This window comes from Pecten maximus, chromosome 14 (assembly GCF_902652985.1).
Source record: "Pecten maximus chromosome 14, xPecMax1.1, whole genome shotgun sequence".
Classification (NCBI taxonomy): Eukaryota; Metazoa; Mollusca; class Bivalvia; order Pectinida; family Pectinidae; genus Pecten; species Pecten maximus.
Genome location: NC_047028.1, coordinates 36387016 through 36410947, shown reverse-complemented (window position 1 = coordinate 36410947; position 23932 = coordinate 36387016). Strand labels below are relative to the sequence as shown.

At 36.6% G+C, this 23932-nt stretch overlaps 2 protein-coding genes across 2 annotated transcripts in view; one reads left to right on the top strand and one right to left on the bottom strand.

The window, feature by feature from the left end:
- Positions 1–4307: 4307 nt before the first annotated feature.
- LOC117342508 lies at positions 4308–13486 on the bottom strand. Its single transcript, XM_033904684.1, has 4 exons — positions 13368–13486; positions 10179–10258; positions 7284–7383; positions 4308–6462 (listed from the first exon to the last, which is right to left on the bottom strand). The coding sequence occupies exon 4, from the start codon at positions 6105–6107 to the stop codon at positions 5388–5390; it is 720 nt and encodes a 239-aa protein (XP_033760575.1). The 5' UTR covers positions 6108–6462; positions 7284–7383; positions 10179–10258; positions 13368–13486; the 3' UTR covers positions 4308–5387.
- Positions 13487–17269: 3783 nt separating this feature from the next.
- Positions 17270–23932, top strand: part of LOC117342506 (sodium/hydrogen exchanger 7-like) — a 55135-nt gene continuing 48472 nt past the window's right edge. Inside the window, 4 exon segments of the mRNA XM_033904682.1 lie at positions 17270–17556; positions 19023–19246; positions 20066–20143; positions 23194–23270. Of these exon segments, the coding sequence (XP_033760573.1) occupies positions 17388–17556; positions 19023–19246; positions 20066–20143; positions 23194–23270 (548 nt within the window). The 5' untranslated portion in view covers positions 17270–17387.

Here is a 23932-nt window from a genome sequence, read left to right as displayed (position 1 = left end):
CAGTCCACAGGGTTGGAGTAGATATCGGGGCTAGTCAAGGACATACCAACAGTCCACAGGGGTGGAGTAGATATCGGGGCTAGTCAAGAACATACCAACAGTCCACAGGGGTGGAGTAGATATCGGGGCTAGTCAAGAACATACCAACAGTCCACAGGGGTGGAGTAGATATCGGGTCTAGTCAAGAACATACGAACAGTCCACAGGGGTGGAGTAGATATCGGGGCTAGTCAAGAACATACGAACAGTCCACAGGGGTGGAGTAGATATCGGGGCTAGTCAAGAACATACGAACAGTCCACAGGGGTGGAGTAGATATCGGGGCTAGTCAAGAACATACCAACAGTCCACAGGGGTGGAGTAGATATCGGGGCTAGATACCTCGTTTAATCACGAACATACCGACAGTCCACATTGGTTAGGTCAGAATTTAGGGCTAGTCACAACATATGGACAATCCACCCGGGTGTGGCAGATATCTGGAATAGTCTCGAACATACAGGTAGTCCAAAGGGGCGAGGTAGATATTTTTGCTAGTCATGAACATACAGGCACTCCAAACTGGGAGGTCAGATAATATGGCTAAACTCGACAAGAGAAGTTATTCTGTGGAATTTTAAGAGCAGTTCATAATCCTTATGTAATTTTCACACTATTTCATACCGCGGAATATCTTATTACTGACAAACCAACAAGCCTCGTCTGAGATTAATCGACATCTTCCACCTGTAGGTAACAAATTAAGGTTTAATGAAGACTTAATGACGGATCAACAATTAAACCATCATTAACTGTGGGGATTTCCTCTTCCCATAATGCAACATGCGTAAACATCCCGGAGACAAGTAAACATCCAAGATTGCAAAGATGGCAAGAGGGGAAAAAATACTAAGACATCTTGCGACCATATATATATATGTTCGTGATTTTTTTCTGTAAATCAATGATAATATGTTCGTGTGATGTTTTAATGATACAAGCTTAAATAGACATAAAAATAGCTTATGTAAGCTTTAGTTATTTTACAAACATAACAAACAGGTTATATAACATTTATATTAAGCACCCTTGTTGGTCCGGATGAAATCAGGGAGGTGTCTTATGTGGGAGGAGACCGGAGTATACGGGGGAAAGTACGTAGTCGGGAAGGGCAAGTAGCCCTATCTACCTTTTCATGTCCGATCGGGGAATCGAACACTGGTCGGCCTAGTAGAAACACGAGTGCGATATCCACTATGTTACCCGACCACCCTAGAATACGATTATTCTGTTTAGATATAATTTAGTATCTTAATGATTTCCATTTTTACAAAATGATATCGTAAGCTTGACTCTTTGACAGGATTTTTTTTTTTTTTTAAATTGTTGCGTTCAGTGTTACGAGAGATTATGTTTGGTCTGTATATACCTTCATTGTCACATATTGCCTGAACGTAACTGATGGAATGGTATCCTTTCCGATTGACAAAAGTCGGCTCGTTCTGAGTCGGAGCCTGAATACGAATCTGTGTTCCAGAAAAAAAAGTACATGGATATACTAGCTCGTGGTTGTAGTTTCTAAATGCCATAATCTTAATTATCCTGCTAAATGTGAAAACTGCATGGGAAGATATTCGAAAGAGCGCATGTCCTAACGTGATGATACATTCGCTATTGTGTTGCTACACTTTGTAAATGTACCTTTCTGTTTTGGATTGATTTTAATATATTTTTATTGCCATTAACCAAAGCAAAAAGGACTGGGCACAAGTCATAACAACAGAATTAAAGCCCTTTCCCAAATAATTAAGAAGGTTCAACATTTGGCAAAAAAAGAGTGTGAAAGTCATCAATTAAATAGTTTTTGTAACATTGTTTTCCGAAGATTTAAAAGGTAAGGAAGTACAGGAAAATTTGTGTTTATACATTATCGAGAATGTTTTCGTAGATCCCAGATATAAATTCACATAATTATTACAATTTTTAGAAATGTATGTGAATTGTGACAACGTTACAAATCAACACGGCTGTTTTTCATTTGTAGTACATCATGGTCTTGTTCAATGTCTGGAGAAACGTATTGAATGTTTTATCCGCAGAGAGAATGACATTTCACATATTCATACAGGTTTTCACGTTTACAATATTAAAACAGTGTCATAATGACTTAAAATTAATAATACGTTTTTTTATCGGGAGGCGTCTATACCATGCACGTATAATTCCATGCGTCACATAAATGTATCTTATTTTTAAGTATATATGTACGTGTATATGTATTTGTTTTCTTCAAATTATCAAACATTCCATGTATGCATATAACAATTTATTTGTTTTAATGTCTAATGGAAATGTTCATGGTGGGGCCATGTAGCTATTATAACTAGTTATAGCAAGGACGGAAGAGAGGCGGTTTTGCACTTTGAAATATGCGGGGTATAATTGTTGAAACGATACCCATGACGTTTTGATGATCCATACCTGTCCTATAAAGACGAAAACCAAATAACACACGAAACAGTATTCTGTTATACCTATTCACCATACTGAAGTACCAAAGCTAATTCATATTCGTGTCTCTTACATCTACATCGATCTGCATCAATGTCACATCATAATTATTTTCCATTAAATAAAAGTAATGAAAGGAAACACATATATTCCCTTACTATATAAGTAAAACAGAGTGACCACTTTGGTGATGTTACTTATATTTTACTCCTATTTATAGCTCTCTCCTGTAACTTCATAAGTCAGGCATAGCTCTCTACAGTTAATCTCTTACTACATATATGTAAATCTATGGTTAAAAACGATCTTTTCTGGACAAAACCGGTATCTCGCTCAGACTTGGTTTTCGGTATAATCATCTGATATGGGGGAAATATTTATGGGATAGCTGACTGTGCCGTCTTCTAAGTACATCAAACATAATATTCATCGCCATTTTCGGTAATGATGGTTTAATGATGCCCCCAAGCATCTTTAAATATCGGTGATTTAATCAAGCTTTAATGAACCGCTAATCATTGAATAGCGTTAATGAAAGTTTGTGCAGCGTCATATGTTTGCAAATGACGTCATGCCATTTACTAAAGGTTTAATGAAGGTTTAATTCATCATTATCTTTTAATGAACGTTCGAACAACTGGCCCCAGAAGTTAATAGAATTTTTAAACCATAGCTCTGAGATTGATATTTCGTCAAAATACCGTATTGTAGTAGACTTACGTTGTCGTCGGATGTCAAGGAGATGAAAGAATATTACAGTAGCGATGAGACGTTTTTTGGTTTAGTATTTCAAAAATATTTTTTGGAGCATTTCTACGTAAGTTGCTGCATTAGTAGCCCGAGTTTCCTCTGGCCCTGGCACCATGTCTGGTGTAGGCCATGGTGTCAGGGCCAGATGAAGCTCGGGCTACTACATTAGTAACATGCTATTCGGGATTTTTGCTTGAAGAACGTTTTTAAGTGATAACGCCGAATTTTTAAAAAACCAAACCGAAGGTATAAGCTTAAATATCTTGGTTAATATTTTATATTCCTATGACACAGACATACCAGGTATGACATCAAAGAAGGTTTTAAATGTTTTAAAACGACTAGTACTGTCACACTCATCACTCAATAACTGATATCAGTACAACATGTAGTATTTGTTGGCCCACCGCTTTGTTATGTTAGATATTTAAGATTTCCATAATTAAGGGAAAGTCTTTATTGATAGGATATATGTTGGAAGAATATTACGCCTAATATATTGTCGTCAGTCTGACATGGCGTTTGAGTTATAGTCGCTTTAATGTCGGAATGTTATGATACATATTACACGTCATATCAGAGACCTATATACTATATTAGTAAATAGGTCTCTGGTCATATATAACCCCTACATGAATTCATGTATCTCATATACTGTCAACTCGGGCTACCGAATTCCTGTATCTCATATACTGTCAACTCGGGCTACCGAATTCCTGTATCTCATATACTGTCAGTTCGGGCTACCGAATTCCTGTATCTCATATACTGTCAACTCGGGCTACCGAATTCCTGTATCTCATATACTGTCAACTCAGACTACCGAATTCCTGTATCTTATATACTGTCAACTCGGACTACCGAATTCCTGTATCTAATATACAAAAAAATGTACTGTCAGCTCGGTCTACAGAATTCCTTAATCTAATATACTGTCAACTCGGGCTACCGAAACCCTGTATCTCATACTGTCAACTCAGGCTACCGAATTCCTTTTATCTCATATAGTGTCGATTCTCGCTGACTTTTCTGTATATTAACTGAAATAATATAAAACAACTATTCGGTATCAATTCAAGAAACATTTATTACATAAACACCGTAAAAACCATACATTGGACACACGTTACATACAGTGGAAATGGTGATACTATGATGACGTCACGTGACGTGTATGTTCAATTTTTAAAAAACTTTTTCTCTTTGGCAATTAAATTAAACTCGAAGTATTTGTATGTAATGAAATGGGACGAGTCATTTGAGAAGGTAGGGGGAGTCAGGCTATACACATAAAACAGATGCAGGGATGTTGATTTCAGATTTCGTTACAGTAGTTGAAATGTATCACAGTGACGTGGTTATAATCCAGCGGTCTGTGTGTATTGATAAAATTATATTTACAGTACATTTAACGGTAAATAACATTAATTACATGCCTTACATAATGTGTACATACATGTTGAGAAATATATAATGATATAACAATGTAAAGTTCATGTTGTTTAAGTCCACTGATATAAACTGTCTGTATCCTCACTCAAGGTTGAGTCACTCAGTCACTATAATACTTGAGGAGTTTGAGTCCCCGCCCTCCTGTATCTAACACTAAGTATGACCACAACACATCACCCTTCTGTATACCTACTGGTCCCTGGTATCCTTTGTTTGTGTGAAGTGTTTTTATGTACTTCCCTGCTCCACTTATCAGTTCTATTGTTTTCCTTGTCATGTCAGCAATAACAATATTACCCTTACTGTCATATACAACTGTACGAGGACCAAACTTGTCTGGTGTGACCGACCCCTGTACCTGTATCCCCTCCCCCCGGGCCTGTATCCCTTCCCCCCGGTAGTTGACCAGGGGCTGGAGTGTTGAGTTGTACACAATGATACGTTTATAATCCACTACTACAGCTATATTACCTGTAACACCACATTGTGTTATTTTTGACGGTACTACCCCCTCCACAATGTCTGTATGTAACACCTGACCGTCCACTGTATACACCCTCACCTTGTACCCCTGTCTACCCCATGTACCCACCACTACCCGACCCTCCCTGGTCGCACACAGACTGTATGGGGCATCCTCTGTAGTGAATCTTGTGACTGGTGTAGATGGTGTAGTTACTTCACAGATAGTGTTATCACCATAACAACAGAACCACAGACGACCTGTGGTAGGGGTCCAGACTGATGTCCTGTATGTTACTGCTGTGTTGTATCGTCTGTATGACCTGACCTTGGTTGTCGATGAGATTTACTGTGTTGGACCAGTCACACAGCCACGCACGTCCATCAGATGTAGGACAGACCGATGTGATGTTACCCGGGTATGGGAACTGGGACATGACGGTTGGACGGTCACGAAGTTTGTACCGGACTTCTCCAGTGGACGCTTGACCAGCCTCTGTAGACTGTTTTGGTCGGACTACTGGACGTTGGTCGGAGTGACCACTAGTTGCCGATCCTGCCTGGAGATGGTCAGTAGTAAGTTTTAGGTTCCCAAGGGCCTGTTTTAGGTGACTTAGTCTGTCTATACCCGGAGTAAACTGTGCCATGTCTATGTTAGGTGTCGGTGGGATGTCTGGATCCATTTCCCGGATTTCTGTTACCGAGTCGTACACGAGTACACTGGTTCCTGTCTGGAGAGTCTGTTTATACTCTGATGAGAGTTCCCTCAAAGTTTTCAGTCTACTCTCCAGGTCTGTGATGTGGGTCTGTATCAGGTCCATGGCCGCCACCTCCATATTGTCACAAAGTGTGATATAATCCTCAGTGATTTTGTCTAACTCTAACTTACATTTTTCATTATTGTCAATGATATTTTTGCGAAGTTTATCGTACAAAGGTTTACATGCAGTCATTTTTGTTCGAGATGAAATGATTTCTTGGTTTAGTTTTGGAATATTTACATTTTCTGTCTCATTGACAAAGTCCTGGAGTATTTGATTGTGTCGTGTTTTGATGTCAGATATCTCCAGAAAACTGTCTATATGTTGTTTGTGGAGGGAATAGAACACTTTGTACAGATTAACATTTTACAGTCCTGACATAAAAATACGACATCATTTTGTTTGTGGACCTCACACTTTTGCTGTCCTTTTGGTCTAAAATGATACTGTGCTTTGATAATTGATTGGCCGGATTTTGAAGCCATGACTGTTAGTAATTTAACGTGACAAGATGGAGGTCGGCGACACTCTGGATCCTCGTGTGTATCTGTATAACAATTAAAATGATGCAATAATTAACACACATCTACATTGATATAGGTATATTTATATATAGGATTCCTAAAAAGTTCAAAACGTCAGCAGATAGTTCACACACACACATTTGGCGGGGAAAATATTGTCAGTTCTGAAGTAAGTCAGACGTAGTTAAGGTATTAACACCGTCATGATTTAAACCGATACAGGCCCAAAGTACCCTTTGTATCTGTTATTGAACTTAATAGTCACAGTCCAGTTTTTCATGCTTAAGTTTGTTTCAAACATCCCGGACAAGATTCCATTCATATTACATGAAATGGATGTTAATGAAATACATTTGTATACATATATATTGCCCAATATTTTGGCATTTTACAATTCTTTTGCGTCATACATGTAAATTGACCAAACCCACACCCAAAATACGTTGGATCACACCCACACATGACATATTGAACAAAATTTTGTCAACTTTCTGGAATAATCCAGTATGACAAGAAAAACAATGACAGATAACTCATATATAAAAGTAAACTTCTAATCACATAGATAATTGAGATAAGGGAACCTCTTGTGCAGTTGTACAGTCAAGACAGTTTACCATAAGTGATCTGATTATCACTGCCTCCCGTACGGTGCCCAGTGAGGTGGTCGCCAGCTACTACAGCGACGTACCGCTTTTAAAATGACCCTTTCTGTTCACGTGATGATAAACCCAGCAATTTATCAAACTTATAAAAGTATTTATACAAGGATAGTTGAATGAAATGGGAGCTTGAGCCAGAAATATATATTAAATTATTTTTTTTAAAATTGCTGTATACTCACCGACTACTGCAAGTCCAATTTATCGTAAGATATTTGATGTGCTCTGTACTCAAGCTTTCTGTTGAAGAATGTTGTCCTCTGAGAGACAGGGAGGTACTGCCTGGCGGATTAAAAAGTATGTACAATTAACATATTTATTTGGCTTAAAGACATCATATATATAACGGGCATATACTGCCATGAATCAGATAGAGCTTTGTGTAATAACACTACTGTGATGTGTGTAATAACACCAGTGTGATGGGTGTAATAACACCAGTGTGATGTGTGTAATAACACCAGTGTGATGTGGGTATTAACACCAGTGTGATGGGTGTAATAACACCAGTGTGATGTGTGTAATAACACCAGTGTGATGTGGGTATTAACACCAGCGTGATGTGTGTAATAACACCAGCGTGATGTGTGTAATAACATCAGTTTGATGTATGTAATAACATCAGTGTGATGTGTGTAATACCATCAGTGTGATGTGTGTAATAACACCAGTGTGGTGTGTGTAATAACACCAGCGTGATGTGTGTAATAACATCAGTTTGATGTATGTAATACCATCAGTGTGATGTGTGTAATACCATCAGTGTGATGTGTGTAATAACACCAGTGTGTTGTTTGTAATAACACCAGTGTGATGTGTGTAATAACACCAGTATGATGTATGTAATAACATCAGTATGTTGTGTATAATAACACCAGTGTGATGTGTGTAATAACACCAGTATGATGTATGTAATAACACTAGTGTGATGTGTGTAATGACACCAGTATGATATATGTAATAACGTCAGTATGCTGTGTGTAATAACACCAGTGTGGTGTGTGTAATAACACCAGTGAGAGGCAATAACACCAATGTGATGTGTGTGGTGACACTCTTGTGATGTGTGTAATAACACCAGTGTGCTGTGTGTGATAACACCAGTGTGATGTGTGTAATAGCGCATGTGTAATAACACCAGTGCGATGTGTGTAATAACACCAGTGCTGATGTGTGTAAAACACTAGTATGATGTGTGTAATAACACCAGTGTGACGTGTGTAATAACACCAGTGTGATGTATGACATGAGAATTTAATTTATACTCATATTATCAGTTCTGTGATAAACATAATCTTACACCCGCGGTTATGTCGTGTGAAATTTATCAAACTCGTAAAATGATTACATTTATTAAACTCATATTATACATTCTGTATTACATAGTTACTGATGTAAGATCCTCTTATATAGTCAACGAGTCAGCAATGCTTCGACTTCAAAAACAATCGCAACGAGGCAAAATATAAATGTTACATGTACCATGACGTGAATCTCTCTCCTTCAACCTCGATATTTGCTGCGCTAACAGAATTGTAATTTCATTTCAATTTAAAAACCTCCTCCATCAGGAGCCTGGGCTCTAATCAGAGACCCACTTTATCATTGACCTTTAAACCCAAATGACCTTGAACTTAAATGTTGTGAGAAGCTGCGATAGCTCACTCCGTAAGAGTGTCAGATACGTAACCTAAAGTGAAGATCCGAGGTGTGTGGTTCGATACCTCGTGACGGTTTGTGTTTCTCAGAAAGCTAGGAAACAAGACAGTCTGTGCTGGCGTCATTTAGCAAAACACTGTCATAATTGCTCTGGATGTAATGCGACAGGACTGTGTATGTCGTTCACTGAGGTAGCCACTAACTACTACAAGTCTCAAAATGACCCTACTGCTGACGAAGTGATTAACCAAACAAAGAAACTTTAATCCAGTGTGACTTAGATATTTGGTTATTTGACTAAACCTTTAATTCAGACTCATGTCGCCTTGACCTTTGCTCAGATGTCCTTTTGTTTAATTCTAACCAACGTTGCTTCATTATGTCACAACTTAATATTCCTTAGTGAAAAACTACAGAATTTGACCTTGTCCTTTGACCCAATGATCTTGACGTTTGGTCAGTTGATTCCTTAACTGATTGTGAATAGCTTTGTTTCATCAAGTTATCAGTAAAAAAATCACCTTAATTCTTTGTAGGTGATGACCTTGATCTTTGACCTTGACTTTTCATATCAGTGTGTATATTTTTGTGAATTGAACACTTTGTGTGCAACTGAGTGACAACAAATACCAAAGTTATCACCAGGAACAAAATATAGAGACGACGAACGGACGGACGGACGGACGGACGGACAAAGTGATTACCATAGGACACTCGTACAATAAAATACAGGTTTGTGACTGTAAAATGGTAACTTCGTGATCTTAAAACGTATGTTCTTCACAGTATATTCTTAATTTCAGGTTTAACGTAAAATAGATTAACTACGGAGTCTAGTATAATATTAATTTTTAGATCAGTTATCTTCGTACACTCCACACTCCTAGGATACAGGTTTGTTACAGAGTGTGGAGAGAGGTAACAACTAAGATTTATTTCCCTTGAACTATTACACTGAAGTACCTTGTATTCCAATGCTCTCCGCTAAGGGGCGCTAATTACCATCAACACCGACAAATACAACTATCGTATTAACATCTACGACAAATATGTGACTGGATAGATAATCTTTTCCACGGATCAACGTTCTAAGAATGCGTGGATTTAATGTTCGTTCATTTAGTTTCCAATGAGCTCGTGGGTGATTATAAACAGTATCTAATTCCGTTTAACTTAAGAGCAATCCGGGTGACCTTGGCAGACATAAAAGTGTATCTGAACAATAAACCTTAACACAGAGGTACATTTTTGTTCATAACTATACATATATACGGTATGTACTTGTTAACAGCTTACCAGTAGATGTGGATACGGTCTAGAAGGTTATATAAATGACAAAGCGTTACCTATAAGCTGCGAAGGAACGGAGTAAATTAAAAATTCAGAGGACAAATGGTTCTTCACAATTTTGTACTCACCGGTTAGTGCGATATGGTTGTCTTCTCGCGACGAAACTGATGCAGTAGTTTCAAGCTCAGGTCAACACTCAGCGTGCTCACTGCAAAGAAGAAATACAATTTGATTGACAGGAGGCTAAAATCAATTAATGCAACATACTTAACGCGGTTTGTTTAAAAATAGAATAGTTAGATTACTGTACGAACGTGTATCGTGGTACATTTTAATTGTTAAATATGTACTATACGGTCAGGGACGTGTATCATGGTACACTTTAATTGTTAAATATGTACCGTGCGGACATGTATCGTTATACACTTTCACTGTTAAATATCTACCATACGGACGTTATACACTTTAACGGTTAAATATGTACTGTATGAACGTGTATCGTGGTACAATTTACCTGTTAAATATGTACACGTACTGTACTAAGTTACCAACGTGTGTCATGATACACTTTAACGGTTAAATATGTACTGTATGAACGTGTATCGTGGTACAATTTACCTGTTAAATATGTACTGTATGGACGTGTATCGTGGTATAATTTACCTGTTAAATATGTACTGTACTAGCGTGTTTCATGATACACTTTAACTGTTATACTGTATGAACGTGTATCGTGGTACACTTTAACTGTTAAATATGTACTGTACGGACGTGTATCGTGGTACACTTAAACTGTTAAATATGTACTGTACGGTTAGGGACGTGTATCGTGGTACACTTTAACTGTCAAATATGTACTATACGAACGTGTATCGTGGTACACTTTAACTGTTAAATATGTTCTGTACGGACGTGTATCATGGTACACTTTTACTGTTGAATATGTACTATATGGACATGTATCGTGATACACTTTCACTTTTTGGGATTCCATCTATTTCAAAGATATATCATTGTAACTTAAAACTTATCTCTTGACGCCCAGCAATGTTATACATGTACATGTATATGATCATAGGGTTGGGGATCTCAATGTCTTCTAAGATAGAAACTAAGACCCTGAAGAATTTGCCATGTTTCCAAGGCCCTGTCCCTCGTGCGGGCCTCTTAGGGGCCAGACTAAACGTTTACAAAAATTGATTTACCTTAACCCAAAGATGCTTCAGACCAAAACATACAGATATAAAATAAAGTATACGAACGAAAGAAAACGAATTTCAGAGAATCTGTTATGCTTCCCCCATTACGCCCTACCCCTCAGGCCTCCAGTGCATCAGCTGTCGTTTCATTTATACAATTCTGAATCCCCACCACATTCGGACGCCTCTAGTAGATATGACAGATATCTAGTATCAAACAGGAAGTCGTTCAAAGTGATATATGGCAAATGTACTCCTTTTTTTTTTTTGGATCGTCCCATGGCATGGGCCCTCCAGATCAGCCCCTTCATTTGTACAAATTTGAATTTCCACCACCTAAGAATGCTTTACGCTAAATATGGCTGATATTCATCATTTAATGTCAGAGATCAAGTCCCTAAAAACCCTATGGCCAAATTACCCCTTTTTGACCTCACACATTGGGCCCCTAGGGATCAGCCCCTTCATTTGCACAAATTTGCGAAATATGACTGTTATTCATCACTTAATGTCAGAGATCAAGTCCCTAAAAACCCTATGGCCAAATTACCCCTTTTTGACCTCGCACCTTGGGCCCCTAGGGGTCAGCCCCTTCATTTGCACAATTTTTAATTTCCATCACCGAAGGATAATTACATTCAAAGTTGGTTAAATTCTCATCGGTGGTTATGAAGCATAAGTTGTTTTAGTGAATTGTTGACGGGCGACGTGTTCCCTGAGAGTGAAAAGTCGCTAGTTCGAGCCCTAGCGCTGGCAGGGCATTTTTTTATTACTCCTTTATAATTTTTTTTATATTTCCTACATACGTTTACATGAAGTATTGAACAAGTTATGATATAAAGTAATCAGGAAATACAGGTATTGGTATGCCGATGTTATGGCTACTAGGTATTTAATCTGCCGTGATCAGGGCATATATTGCAATACACAGATAATACGTAAGACGCAGAGAAATAAAACCATACAATTTACATTTCTCATCTTACTATCCGTGATAATGATTATATACATATATTGTGATAGTACATATCGATTGGTTGTGAATTCGAGTCAAGTCCCTGTGAGACGTTAAAGGGTATTTGTGGGGTTGTACCTTTGAGATGGACCCTCAGTAGACGTTTCTGTAATGATATAAGCCAGCTGACCATTGTAAGCTAAAACACTGGGGTTTCTTGAGTAAGCAAATTGACAATATTCTGATTTCCAATCCTCGTTCAGGAATGACAATATTTCCCCCGATATGCATTTTTCGTAAAAGAATGCTACTGTAGATGTCTACACTACAGTACTGACAAGATACCCCATTTCTTAAGTACGTATTTTCTGACGATATTCATTAGCAAACAATCGCCACAATGCAGTTTTACTAAGATCGCATGAAATCAGAACCCTTCGGACAACCTTATACTTTACCACAACTGTAATCCTCTCTTTCGGGCCATTTTTGATAGGATGTCTGATCGTCTGTCCCTGTCGGCCATCATGTTGACTAGCAGACGACAGTAAAGAAAGAGTTATGCCCCTTAGACCAGAAGGTGTTACCTAAATTTATCCCTGCCTAAAAAGTTCCGGTCTCAATAATGGAAGTGCATATGTGTGCAAATAAATATGCAAGTCACTCTTAATTTGGAATGTGAGTGTACTTAAGAATTATGCTAGGTATTCCCATTTGGCATAATTTAGACTTTTTTTTTAAATCCATTTCTCTGTCTTGTGAATGAGAATCTTTTTCCTTTTTAGGTTCTGGCTTTAACTATAATGGGTTTTAACGGATGCAAAGAAACAAAAAAAAAGAACTATTTAGGAGACAATTCATTTCCGATTGATCTGTAATTTAACACTATTCGATACCATTGTATCTCCCTTATTGTTATATTGCGACATTCGGGGATTCGAAAACTCCAAACTGATAGAGAGAATGCATTTTTAAAAATGTAATTTATACAACGCATTCTATCGGCCCTTCTTGCATGTCGTTAGTTTGAAGTACATGTGTATATTATCATACCTGACAGGTATTTGTAGTATTAGGTAATTTATTACAGTAGTAATACATATACCATATTTGTACCTACGACCTCATGATACAGGCGAACGAAATGCTGAGTAAAATCTTACCTGTTTTGTCAGACGTTTAATAAATGTCTTGGTAGGTTAACTTGTGGGCGTAGTTCGTGGTAAATGTTTCAGCTAGCGTCTTGTCTGATGAAACGCCCCGTCTGTTGTGCAGTGCATACGTATACCCGTTACCTTATCTACCTGGTCACGTGAATGACTCATATCTCTTCCTGTTGTTTGATTGGATAATACTTGTCATGCTGTCTGCTGAGGTTACCAACGCGTCGATAAAGGTTCAAGGTTTTTTGATTTACTAAATTCAATACAGCACAGGCATACGTAGGGTAGGCTATACAATTACATTACACATGGTCCATAATCACGTACAATATACAAGATGTCGGAGGATCATTCCTTTATCACACTTAACATTATAATTTGTGTTTTACTGACCCACACTGGCTTTTCTTTTAGCAGTTGCATGAAATAACAACATGTTGTGTTTGTAGAAATAGCATTACCGTAACCAACATGTTGTGTTTGTAGAAATAGCATTATCAGTAACCAACATGTTGTGTTTGTAGAAATTGCATTACCGCAACCAACATGTTGTTTTGTAGAAATAGCATTACCGCAACCAACATGTTGTTTGTAGAAATAACATTACTGCCACCAACATGTTGTTTTGTAGAAATAGCATTACCGCAACCAACATGTTGTTTGTAGAAATAACATTACTGCCACCAACATGTTGTTTGTATAAAATACCATTACCGTCACCAACATACTGTTTTGTAGAAATAACATTACCGTCACCAACTTGTTGTGTTTGTAAAAATAGCATTACCGCAACCAACATGTTGATTGTAGAAATAACATTACCGTCACTAACATGTTGGTTTTGTAGAAACAGGTTTTGCTGGTGAGGTACCGCGTTAGGTAAAAAGAAACTGAATACAGTTGTAATGTAACCATTGAAAATGTATACTGTACCCGTAATGGACCCCAGGTTACCTTGCACTTATTCCACCTATGCATTGCCCGCTATTAGCAAATACAATGGGAAAACTTATTTCCTCTAAAAAAACCTAGAGCAATTTCTTGAACTAGCAATATTATACCTGAGTACTGATTACAAATTTGTGCCTGAAACTTCTCTTAAATCTGTTAAATAAAAAGACATTTGCATTAAACTGATAACAGTGGACATAATCACTTTGTTGAATTAAGCATGGTACTGCATGTCAATTCAATGAAGCATATCACTGCATTTGTTGTTTGATCAAACATGGAATTGGAACGACACAACAATAGGACAGAAATTACATATGTACCTAGACCAATGATAAATGAAGGTAGTTTTTGTCAAGAATGTGATTAATTATTTGGTTTCTTTTATTTTTCTGGCATTGATAAACCATGCTTCAGAGTTAAGGGATCAACTTGCCTACTTGATCTGAAATATTTGAGGAATGTGAAGAAAAAAATAACTTGATGACATAATCTCTCTGAGAGATCTTGTTTAACATTTCTAAATTCTAATAAAGCATTCCAAATCATATTAAAAATATCTTATTTATCTTCATTTAAAGACTGAACTGTTTAGTTTTGTTTTGCCGCGGTGGCTGCGTGGTTAAGGTGTCTCGACACTTTATCACTAGCCCTCCACCTCTGGGCTGTGAGTTCGAAACCTACGTGGGGCAGTCGCCAGGTACTGACTGTAAGCTGGTGGTTTTTCTCTGGGTACTCTTGCTTTCTTCCACCTCCAAAACCTGGCACCTCCTTAAATAACCCTTGCTGTTAATAGGACGTTAAACAAAACAGACCAAAGTTTTTCAAAGATGTGTATTACCATGTACTCTGTATCATATGGTGGTAAATTTATGAAACCCATAAAAAACGTATTAACTTCATTACAAAAAACAATTCAATCTTTGTAATTATAAGAAAAAGGTTTTCTGGAAGATCTGTGAGTAATCCAAAGCCTACTATGAGAGTCTCAAGCATTGCGATTTTGATGACTTAATCAAGCATATTTTAATCATTGATGCAGCTTCTTGTATGCTTGAGCACATTTTTATATTTTTTTGTATCAAATTCTAGATCATGTATGAAATTAAACATACCACATACAGAGAAGGCTGCACTTAATTCAATTCAAATTAATATGAAGATTGCTCATCGCTCAAAACTAATATTTTCTGTCTCTAATAACACGTGCACTAGCACTTATATTACTTGTCTCTTTGTAACACGAGCATTGAATTTCTGTCCTACATGTAGTGACACATTAGCAAAAATAAAATGGTTAAAACTAGATTTTAGTCATTCTAAGTTTTTATTATGATTTTTTTCTAATTATACATTATCTGTATATTTCCGGATAAAAAATGTGCACTTGTAATGTCGAAATCAGTCTTGCATAACTTCCCTCACATTAACTGTTCATTTGATGGTAAAATTCTAACCAAGCATTAAACATTAAATATTTTCATATTTTTTTTTCATGTTTTGTATGTGAAAATTTATCTCTTTCAACAAAATTATTAAAAAGTCATAATAAAAAAAAAAACCCCAACATTATAGTGGGTTTCGATATAAAACAATATTAACAAGGGAATGAAACCTACTTGCTTTTAAACATTTTCAAAGCCAGCTGAATATATTTTCCTTTAATGTTGTTAAATTTTGAGAATACTAAATATGTTCCGTCTCAAGCTGTCGCGTCCGTCATGCTGAATGTGTAAAATGCGTTGCTATGGAAACATTTTGCATTTTTTATCTTCTTATTAACATATATTTAACTTGTGTTTAGCAACCAAATAAAACCACTTTCACCACTGAATTTTAAATTCTAAATTTCTGTGGTTTCCTGACCAAAAAGTGGACCATTACCTGAGAGTGACCCATATATATACATGTATATATAAAAAAAAAAAAACATTGACACGTGAACCTACTATCTACCCTCCCTGACGTGGTCTGTTGTTTCACAGGGTGAGTTTGCAGCATCAAAATATAAAATTGAAATTGTATTTTTAGTATTCATGTACATGAGTATCTTTGTAAATGTCATATGTTAACCCATAGAAAAATATAATTCCGTACCTGCTAGACTACCTGTTTTGAGACTTTTTAAAAAGTTTCTACATATTCTATAGCTGTAAACTAAACAACCAGTTTCGTTTATTATGAAGAGCTGATGGTCCCTTGTAAATAAAAAGTTTCATTTTCAAACAACAACAAAAAACAAACAAACAACAACAACACAAGTAAAGCCATAGCTGCTCTCGCAAACACCCTGGTGTTTGTTTATTGGAAGCAGAGACCTATATACTATAGTATATAGGTCTCTGCTGGAAGTGTGGTCATGGTCCTTCAATTTTTATTACATGTATCAATATTCTCTTTCCGGTTTAAAAATGTAGTCTTTCATTCCTCGAACCATTCGTCTCAGTAACAATTTGTTATCATTTGTCGTACAGAGTTCTGACATAACATCATTTAACTAGGAACTCGCATACAAACGTTAAAATCATCGACATTTTTATCGTAGGACCAGGCATACAGTAGGATCGGCGAAAAAAAACTTTTAATTCACGCTCTCATCGACGATGCGCCTCTATTTAATCTTCTATACACAAAAGGAAATGGACTATTGGTGTTAACGATATCGATCAATGAGTTGATGAGCTGCGCTCTCCAGAGTCTATGCCTATTATTACAAATTCTAATTGAACACTCGCGTAAACCTCTACGCAACGAATGGGTTAACTTGCTTAGTTTCGAACTAAAATGTCACAACACATTTGTGGTCCTTTAGGTTGAATATCGTAAGGGGTGTAAACCTTTTCTTCATTATTACCTCAGTACGCTTAACAAAACTGTTAATTGTTAAATTACACAGAAACCGTGGAATGATCTATAAAATACGAAACTTACAGATATAATTTGTATGGGGAGTTTCCAACATGGCGGCCTGAGCCCAATGTCAACATGACGTGTATTAATGTTTTTGCAATGCTAGCTTGTTAGTTAATCGCTTCGGTATTTGACGCAGCAGGAACCTTTCCAACAAAGATGTCGGTTGCATTGGAGGAGGAGGAGCAGGTGCTCACCGTGCACAAGACTGATAGCGCCACTATTTTAATCCTGCTTGGGATCCTTCTGTTGACCATCTTAACAATCTGGCTCTTCAAACATCGTCGGCTACGCTTCGTGCACGAATCAGGCCTGTCCATGATCTACGGTAACTGCCCATCACCTGGTAGACTGTGTAGATTTGTTAGTCAAGTCGTCGTCCTATGCTGTTAACCAGATCTCGTATCGCGCCGGTACTTGACAACTGTTTGCATTGATTGGTCGCTACATTACCAAATACATTAAGTACCGGCCATATCTTTACCTGAAATATTAATATTACATAAAGGCGGAAAAGATCTACTTTCATTTCCCATACCTATTTATGTTTTTAAATATATAACCATAGCAAGGCATATGGCGTGTAAAATGACACTAATTACATACACGCACGTGACAATGAGTCATAGCTAATGTAAAGGGATTCTTCGTGCACATGTATGTTTTTAGTATTTCTTCCCAAAACCGTTAGGTTTTACTTCATGATCTATTGCATATTCGTCTGAAGTAAAAGTTTAATACACAGCTGCAATTATTATGACCAGTGCAATTCATAGCATTAATGTACCACAATACCGATGTAATTCACAACATTAATGTACCACAATACCATGGCCAGCGTAATTCAAAACATTAATGTACATGTACCTCGATACCGGTGTAATTCAAACATTAATGTACACCACAATACCAGTGTAATTTACAACATTAATGTACACCACAATACCAGTGTAATTCAAAACATGAATGTACAATGTACATGTACCTCGATACCGGGGTAATTCAAACATTAATGTACACCACAATACCAGTGTAATTTACAACATTAATGTACCGCAATACCAGTGTAATTCAAAACATTAATGTACAATGTACATGTACCTCGATACCGGGGTAATTCAAACATTAATGTACACCACAATACCAGTGTAATTCATAACATTAATGTACCACAATACCAGTGTAATTCAAGACATTGATATGTACACCACAATTCCGGTGTAATTCAAAACATAAGTGTACCACAATACCAGTGTAATTCATAATATCAATATAACACAACACTAGTTTAATTTACGAATAACAGGTTTTATTTGTACATGTACATAGTGTACTATGTGATACATGTCACACAGCTGCCTTCTAAGCTTTAAGACAGCTATAGGGGAATTTCTAAAGTTTTAATACCTCATGGATCAGTTAGTCGAGCTCACAGCTGACTGGCAAGATTAGGGTCGTAGGCTTGATCCCCATTGGAGGCACTGTCCTCTGTACATGTGATGTTAAAATATGGATACAATAAATTACCTTGTATCATGTGGTGAGAGTTTTGATGATGCTTCTCACTTGTTAGCAGGTCTTCTAGCTCAAAAGTTTGTAAATTAATTTTCCCAAAATGAATAATTAACCACTATTTTTAGATTAAAGGAAATATTACTATATTTTTTCCTATTTTAGCTGGCACATGCTTAAATATTCATTGATGCTAAATATTTGTGTTTCATCCGAAGAGCAAAGGAGTACATTTATTGATTAATTAATTGTGTTAATCAATATTCCGTGTTTGTGTTTTAGGAATGATCGTTGGCATGGTAATCCGTTACGGGAGTTCAGCAAGTACAGAGACCCCAGAAGTTATGCTTACAGGAAATCAGACGTTTTATGCATTTCAGCCACCCTCATCTCTGATCCTAAACTTGGGCTCGGAAGAAAATGCAACAGATAAACCACACTCTCTCAAGTACAACCTCTGGGGAATGGTCAATGAAAATGACCAAATGGCCCCCATTGTTAGGGCGGTAAATATATTTAAAAAGTATTTAAGGCCATATGCCATTTGATAAAAGCGACATTAGCTAATGTAATATTACTTAAATTAGACAAAGTCTTTTATAGTGAGATCACAATTGATGATGATGTGATCATTTTCTTTAATATGCAAAGTATTCTCAATAACCAAAAGGTCAGTGGCATCCTACAGTGTATGAAAGTATATACATGATGTAATGAAATTTCCTTAGACAATTAGTCTACAGAAAATTGAAATCCTATAACCCCAGCCATTTTGTAAACACACGTTGTTGAAAGTAGCATAACTATGTCACGAAAACACTGTGTCTTCCAGTTCATACTCAAATGTTGAAGCTAATAATGCACTGTTTTCGGTAAAAACATATCTTTATAGTGTAGGCTCTGATTTCATATGATAATCAAACTTTTCCTAGCCATCCGGGCCAACACATAGAAATTTTACATAGACTGACTAGATTTTCTATAGCATTGGACCATCAGACGACCTTTACTTTCGAACACTGTCACTGATCCTAGGATGTAGAAAAAAGGATGTTTGTTCAAATAAATGGCCTTGACCTCGATCCTTTCATTGTAACACCTGGGTTAAATGTTTTAGAACCTTTCAACAAATTCATCTTGACAAATATTAGTCCCTGAGTTTGGTCTCCAAATCAGTGTTTTTTATCTGCAGGGATTTGGAAATTCCCGAACCCCTTGTGTTAACAAATTTGTAATTTCCCTGTGCCTTTGATAAAATGTCTATCTCTTATCAAAACTTTAGTAATGCCCACCACACATTAAATTTGTATTTTACATTTTTGTAGGTCACATTTGATCCGGAATTCTTTTTCAACATTATGCTGCCTTTCATTATCTTTGAAGCAGGATACAGTATGAAACGGGTAAGTATTGTTAAAATTTGATTGTCTGTATCTGTATTTAGAAGTTAAAGCTTGCAAAAGCAATGTCCATCTGGGTTTCTCAGCTTTAGTCCCAACATTGACTAGTTTCGACACTAAGGCATGTCATTGTCTGGTTCTGATGAAGACACGCCTCAATGTCTAAACTAGTCAACATTTGATTTTAAGTCAAGAAACCTGGCTAGGCATTGGTTTGGTCATCTTTTACTTCTGATTACGCAACTTTATGGCTGGATTCTTGTATTCCTTGTGGACTGCGGCTACGGGGCATCACAGATCTGCACTGAAACTACCTTCACAGATGTTGGATCTACCATTCCATGTGTATCTAGATCTGCATAATTTTGTTAAAAAAATTTAATGCTCTTGAAAAAGCTGAAGTCTGTTGCTTTAATTTTTATATAATAGGCCTCCATTTTTAGCCCACCATCATCAGATGGTGGGCTATTCAAATCGCCCTGCGTCCGTGGTCCGTGGTCCGTCCGTCCGTCCCTCCGTCCGTAAACAATTCTTGTTATCGCTATTTCTGAGAAAGTGCTGATGGGATCTTTCTCAAATTTCATATGTAGGTTCCCCTTGGTGCCTAGTTGTGCATATTGCATTTTGGGACCGATCGGAAAACAACATGGCCGACAGGCAGCCATCTTGGATTTTGACAATTGAAGTTTGTTATCTCTATTTCTGAGAAAGTATTGAAGGGATCTTTCTCAAATTTCATATGTAGGTTCCACTTGGTGCCTAGTTGTGCATATTGCATTTTGGGACAATCGGAAAACAACATGGCCGACAGGCAGCCATCTTGGATTTTGTCAATTGAAGTTTGTTATCTCTATTTCTGAGAAAGTATTGAAGGAATCTTTCTCAAATTTCATATGTAGGTTCCCCTTGGTGCCTAGTTATGCATATTGCATTTTGGGACCGATCAGAAAACAACATGGCCGACAGGCAGCCATCTTGGATTTTGACAATTGAAGTTTGTTATCTCTATTTCTGAGAAAGTATTGAAGGGATCTTTCTCAAATTTCATATGTAGGTTCCTCTTGGTGCCTAGATATGCATATTGCATTTTGTGACCGATCAGAAAACAACATGGCCGACAGGCAGCCATCTTGGATTTTGACAATTGGAGTTTGTTATCGCTATTTCTGTGGAAGTACTGAAGGGATCTTTCTCAAATTTCATATGTAGGTTCCCTTTGGTGCCTAGTTATGCATATTTCATTTTGGGACCAATCGGAAAACAACATGGCCGACAGGCAGCCATCTTGGATTTTGACAATTGGAGATTGTTAACGCTATTTCTGAGGAAGTACTGAAGGGATCTTTCTCAAATTTTATATGTAGCTTCCCTTTGGTGCCTAGTTATGCATATTGCATTTTGGGACCAATCGGAAAACAAAATGGCCAACAGGCAGCCATCTTGGATTTTGACAATTGAAGTTTGTTATCGCTATTTCTGTGAAAGTACTGAAGGGATCTTTTTCAAATTTCATATGCAGGTTCCTCTTTGTGCCTGGTTATGCATATTGAATTTTGAGACTAATCAGAAAACAACATGGCTGACAGGCAGCCATCTTGGATTCTGACAATTAAAGTTTGTTATCGCTATTTCTGTGAAAGCAATGAAGGGATCTTTCTGAAATTTCATATGTAGGTTCCCCTTAGTGCCTAGTTATGCATATTGCATTTTGAGACTAATCGGAAAACAACATGGCCAACAGGCAGCCATCTTGGATTTTGACAATTGAAATTTGTTATCGCTTTTTCTGTGAAAGAACTGAAGGGATCTTTCTCAAATTTCATATGTAGGTTCCCCTTGATGCCTACTTATGCATATTGCATTTTGAGACCAATAGGAAAACAACATTGCTGACAGGCAGCCATCTTGGATTTTGACAATTGAAGTTTGTTATCGCTATTTCTCAGAAAGTAATGAAGGGATCTTTCTGAAATTTCATATGCAGGTTCCCCTCAGTGCCTAGTTATGCATATTGCATTTTGAGACTAATCAGAAAACAACATGGCCGACAGGCAGCCATTTCGGATTTTGACAATTGAAGTTTGTTATCGCTATTTCTGTGAAAGTACTGAAGGGATCTTTTTCAAATTTCATATGTAGGTTCCCCTCAGTGCCTAGTTTTGCATATTGGGACCAATACGAAAACAACATGGCCGACAGACAGCCATTATAGCTAAATCTTAAATTCTGTATATAGGTTCCCCTTGTTTGAAAAGTACTAGAGGGCTGTTTCTGAATTTACACAGATAAGTAAGACTTAGAGGAAGGGAAAAGTAGGGAAAAGATCAATCTGACATGGAACCTATAAAGATCATTCAATGGTGGGCGCCAAGATCCCTCTGGGATCTCGTTTCCTAATGTATTGAAACCATAAACCTGGTCACAAAACTTAAATACATAATTTGGCTCACAACGTATTTGTCAGGAAAACTACTAGCAGTACATTACTGTATATCCTGAGGAAACAGGAAGTATTTTTTTTTTATACCAATCAGGAAAGTCATCTTAGTTCTTTGATATAAAATAAACAATGTAAATTAAACAATGTAAATTGAAAAACAAAGATGACTTTGGTATAATGTAAATATAGATACTCCTGATGCTGAAATGTTAGTTTTATGTGAATTTATTTAGATATATTTAAAGTTTATATTAATTAATCAATAATTAATCTGTTAATAGTTACTTTAAATAATTTTTATATATATAGGATGTAAAAGACCATATAATCAAATTAATATGAGTGTACATATTTCTTATGATATTGTTAATTGTATAGGTTTATTTAATTAAAAGCTAATTAGTATGTAAACTATATAATAAATATAAACAATATTATATAATATAATAGTAGAGAGTTAAATGAAAAACTCACAACATGGAAATATCCTTGTGAAAACAATTCTTAATATGCAACATATATAACTAAATTAAATGTTATGGATAATTGAATGATTTTACGATCAAAATTTTAGTACTTATGTATATTAATGGTAATTATTTCTATATTTCAGAGGCATTTTTTCCGAAACTTTGGAGCCATTATTGCATATGCCTTCATAGGAACAACAATATCCTGTTGTGTGGTAGGGTAAGTATACACGACTCTGTGTTGATACATTATAAGGAATTTGTTTGAATGCGTCAGTAAGAGGGAAAAACCTAGTTTCAGATCAACACCTGGAACGTCAACTCTAGCTAGCCAATTGAACTTGTGATTGACCTAGGAATCATTTTTGAGGGGGCCATTGGCCCACAATTTTCCTGAATAACCCACATAATTCAGAAAAATCTTTTAGATTTCTATTCATGGCCCATAAATTCTTTTACAGATAATTCTTTTTCTTGAAAAAGACCCATCCATTTGGTAACCCAAAATATGTAATCCCTGTTTCTATCCCTATTTTCGTTATAAATTTGCTGCAAAATTGAAATGAGATGAAAACCATATTAATCTGTCAATAAACCTCCTTTTTCATTTTTGCAGAATCAATTTCTAAATAGGAAGCTAAAAGTTGTTCATGAATAAACCCATGACCAAGTTTGAATGCTAAACTTTCACACTAGAAGAAGGGGCTAAACTTTATTTAATAAGTCTCAATTCAATCTAAATGTTCATATATCATACATATAAACTGTATTTTTAAAGGTATAATTTAACAGTTTGACTTGAGATCCATACTTATTTGTATTAATTTGAACTATTGTGTGCAAGATGACCGAAAATATATATAATATACAACAATGTATAAC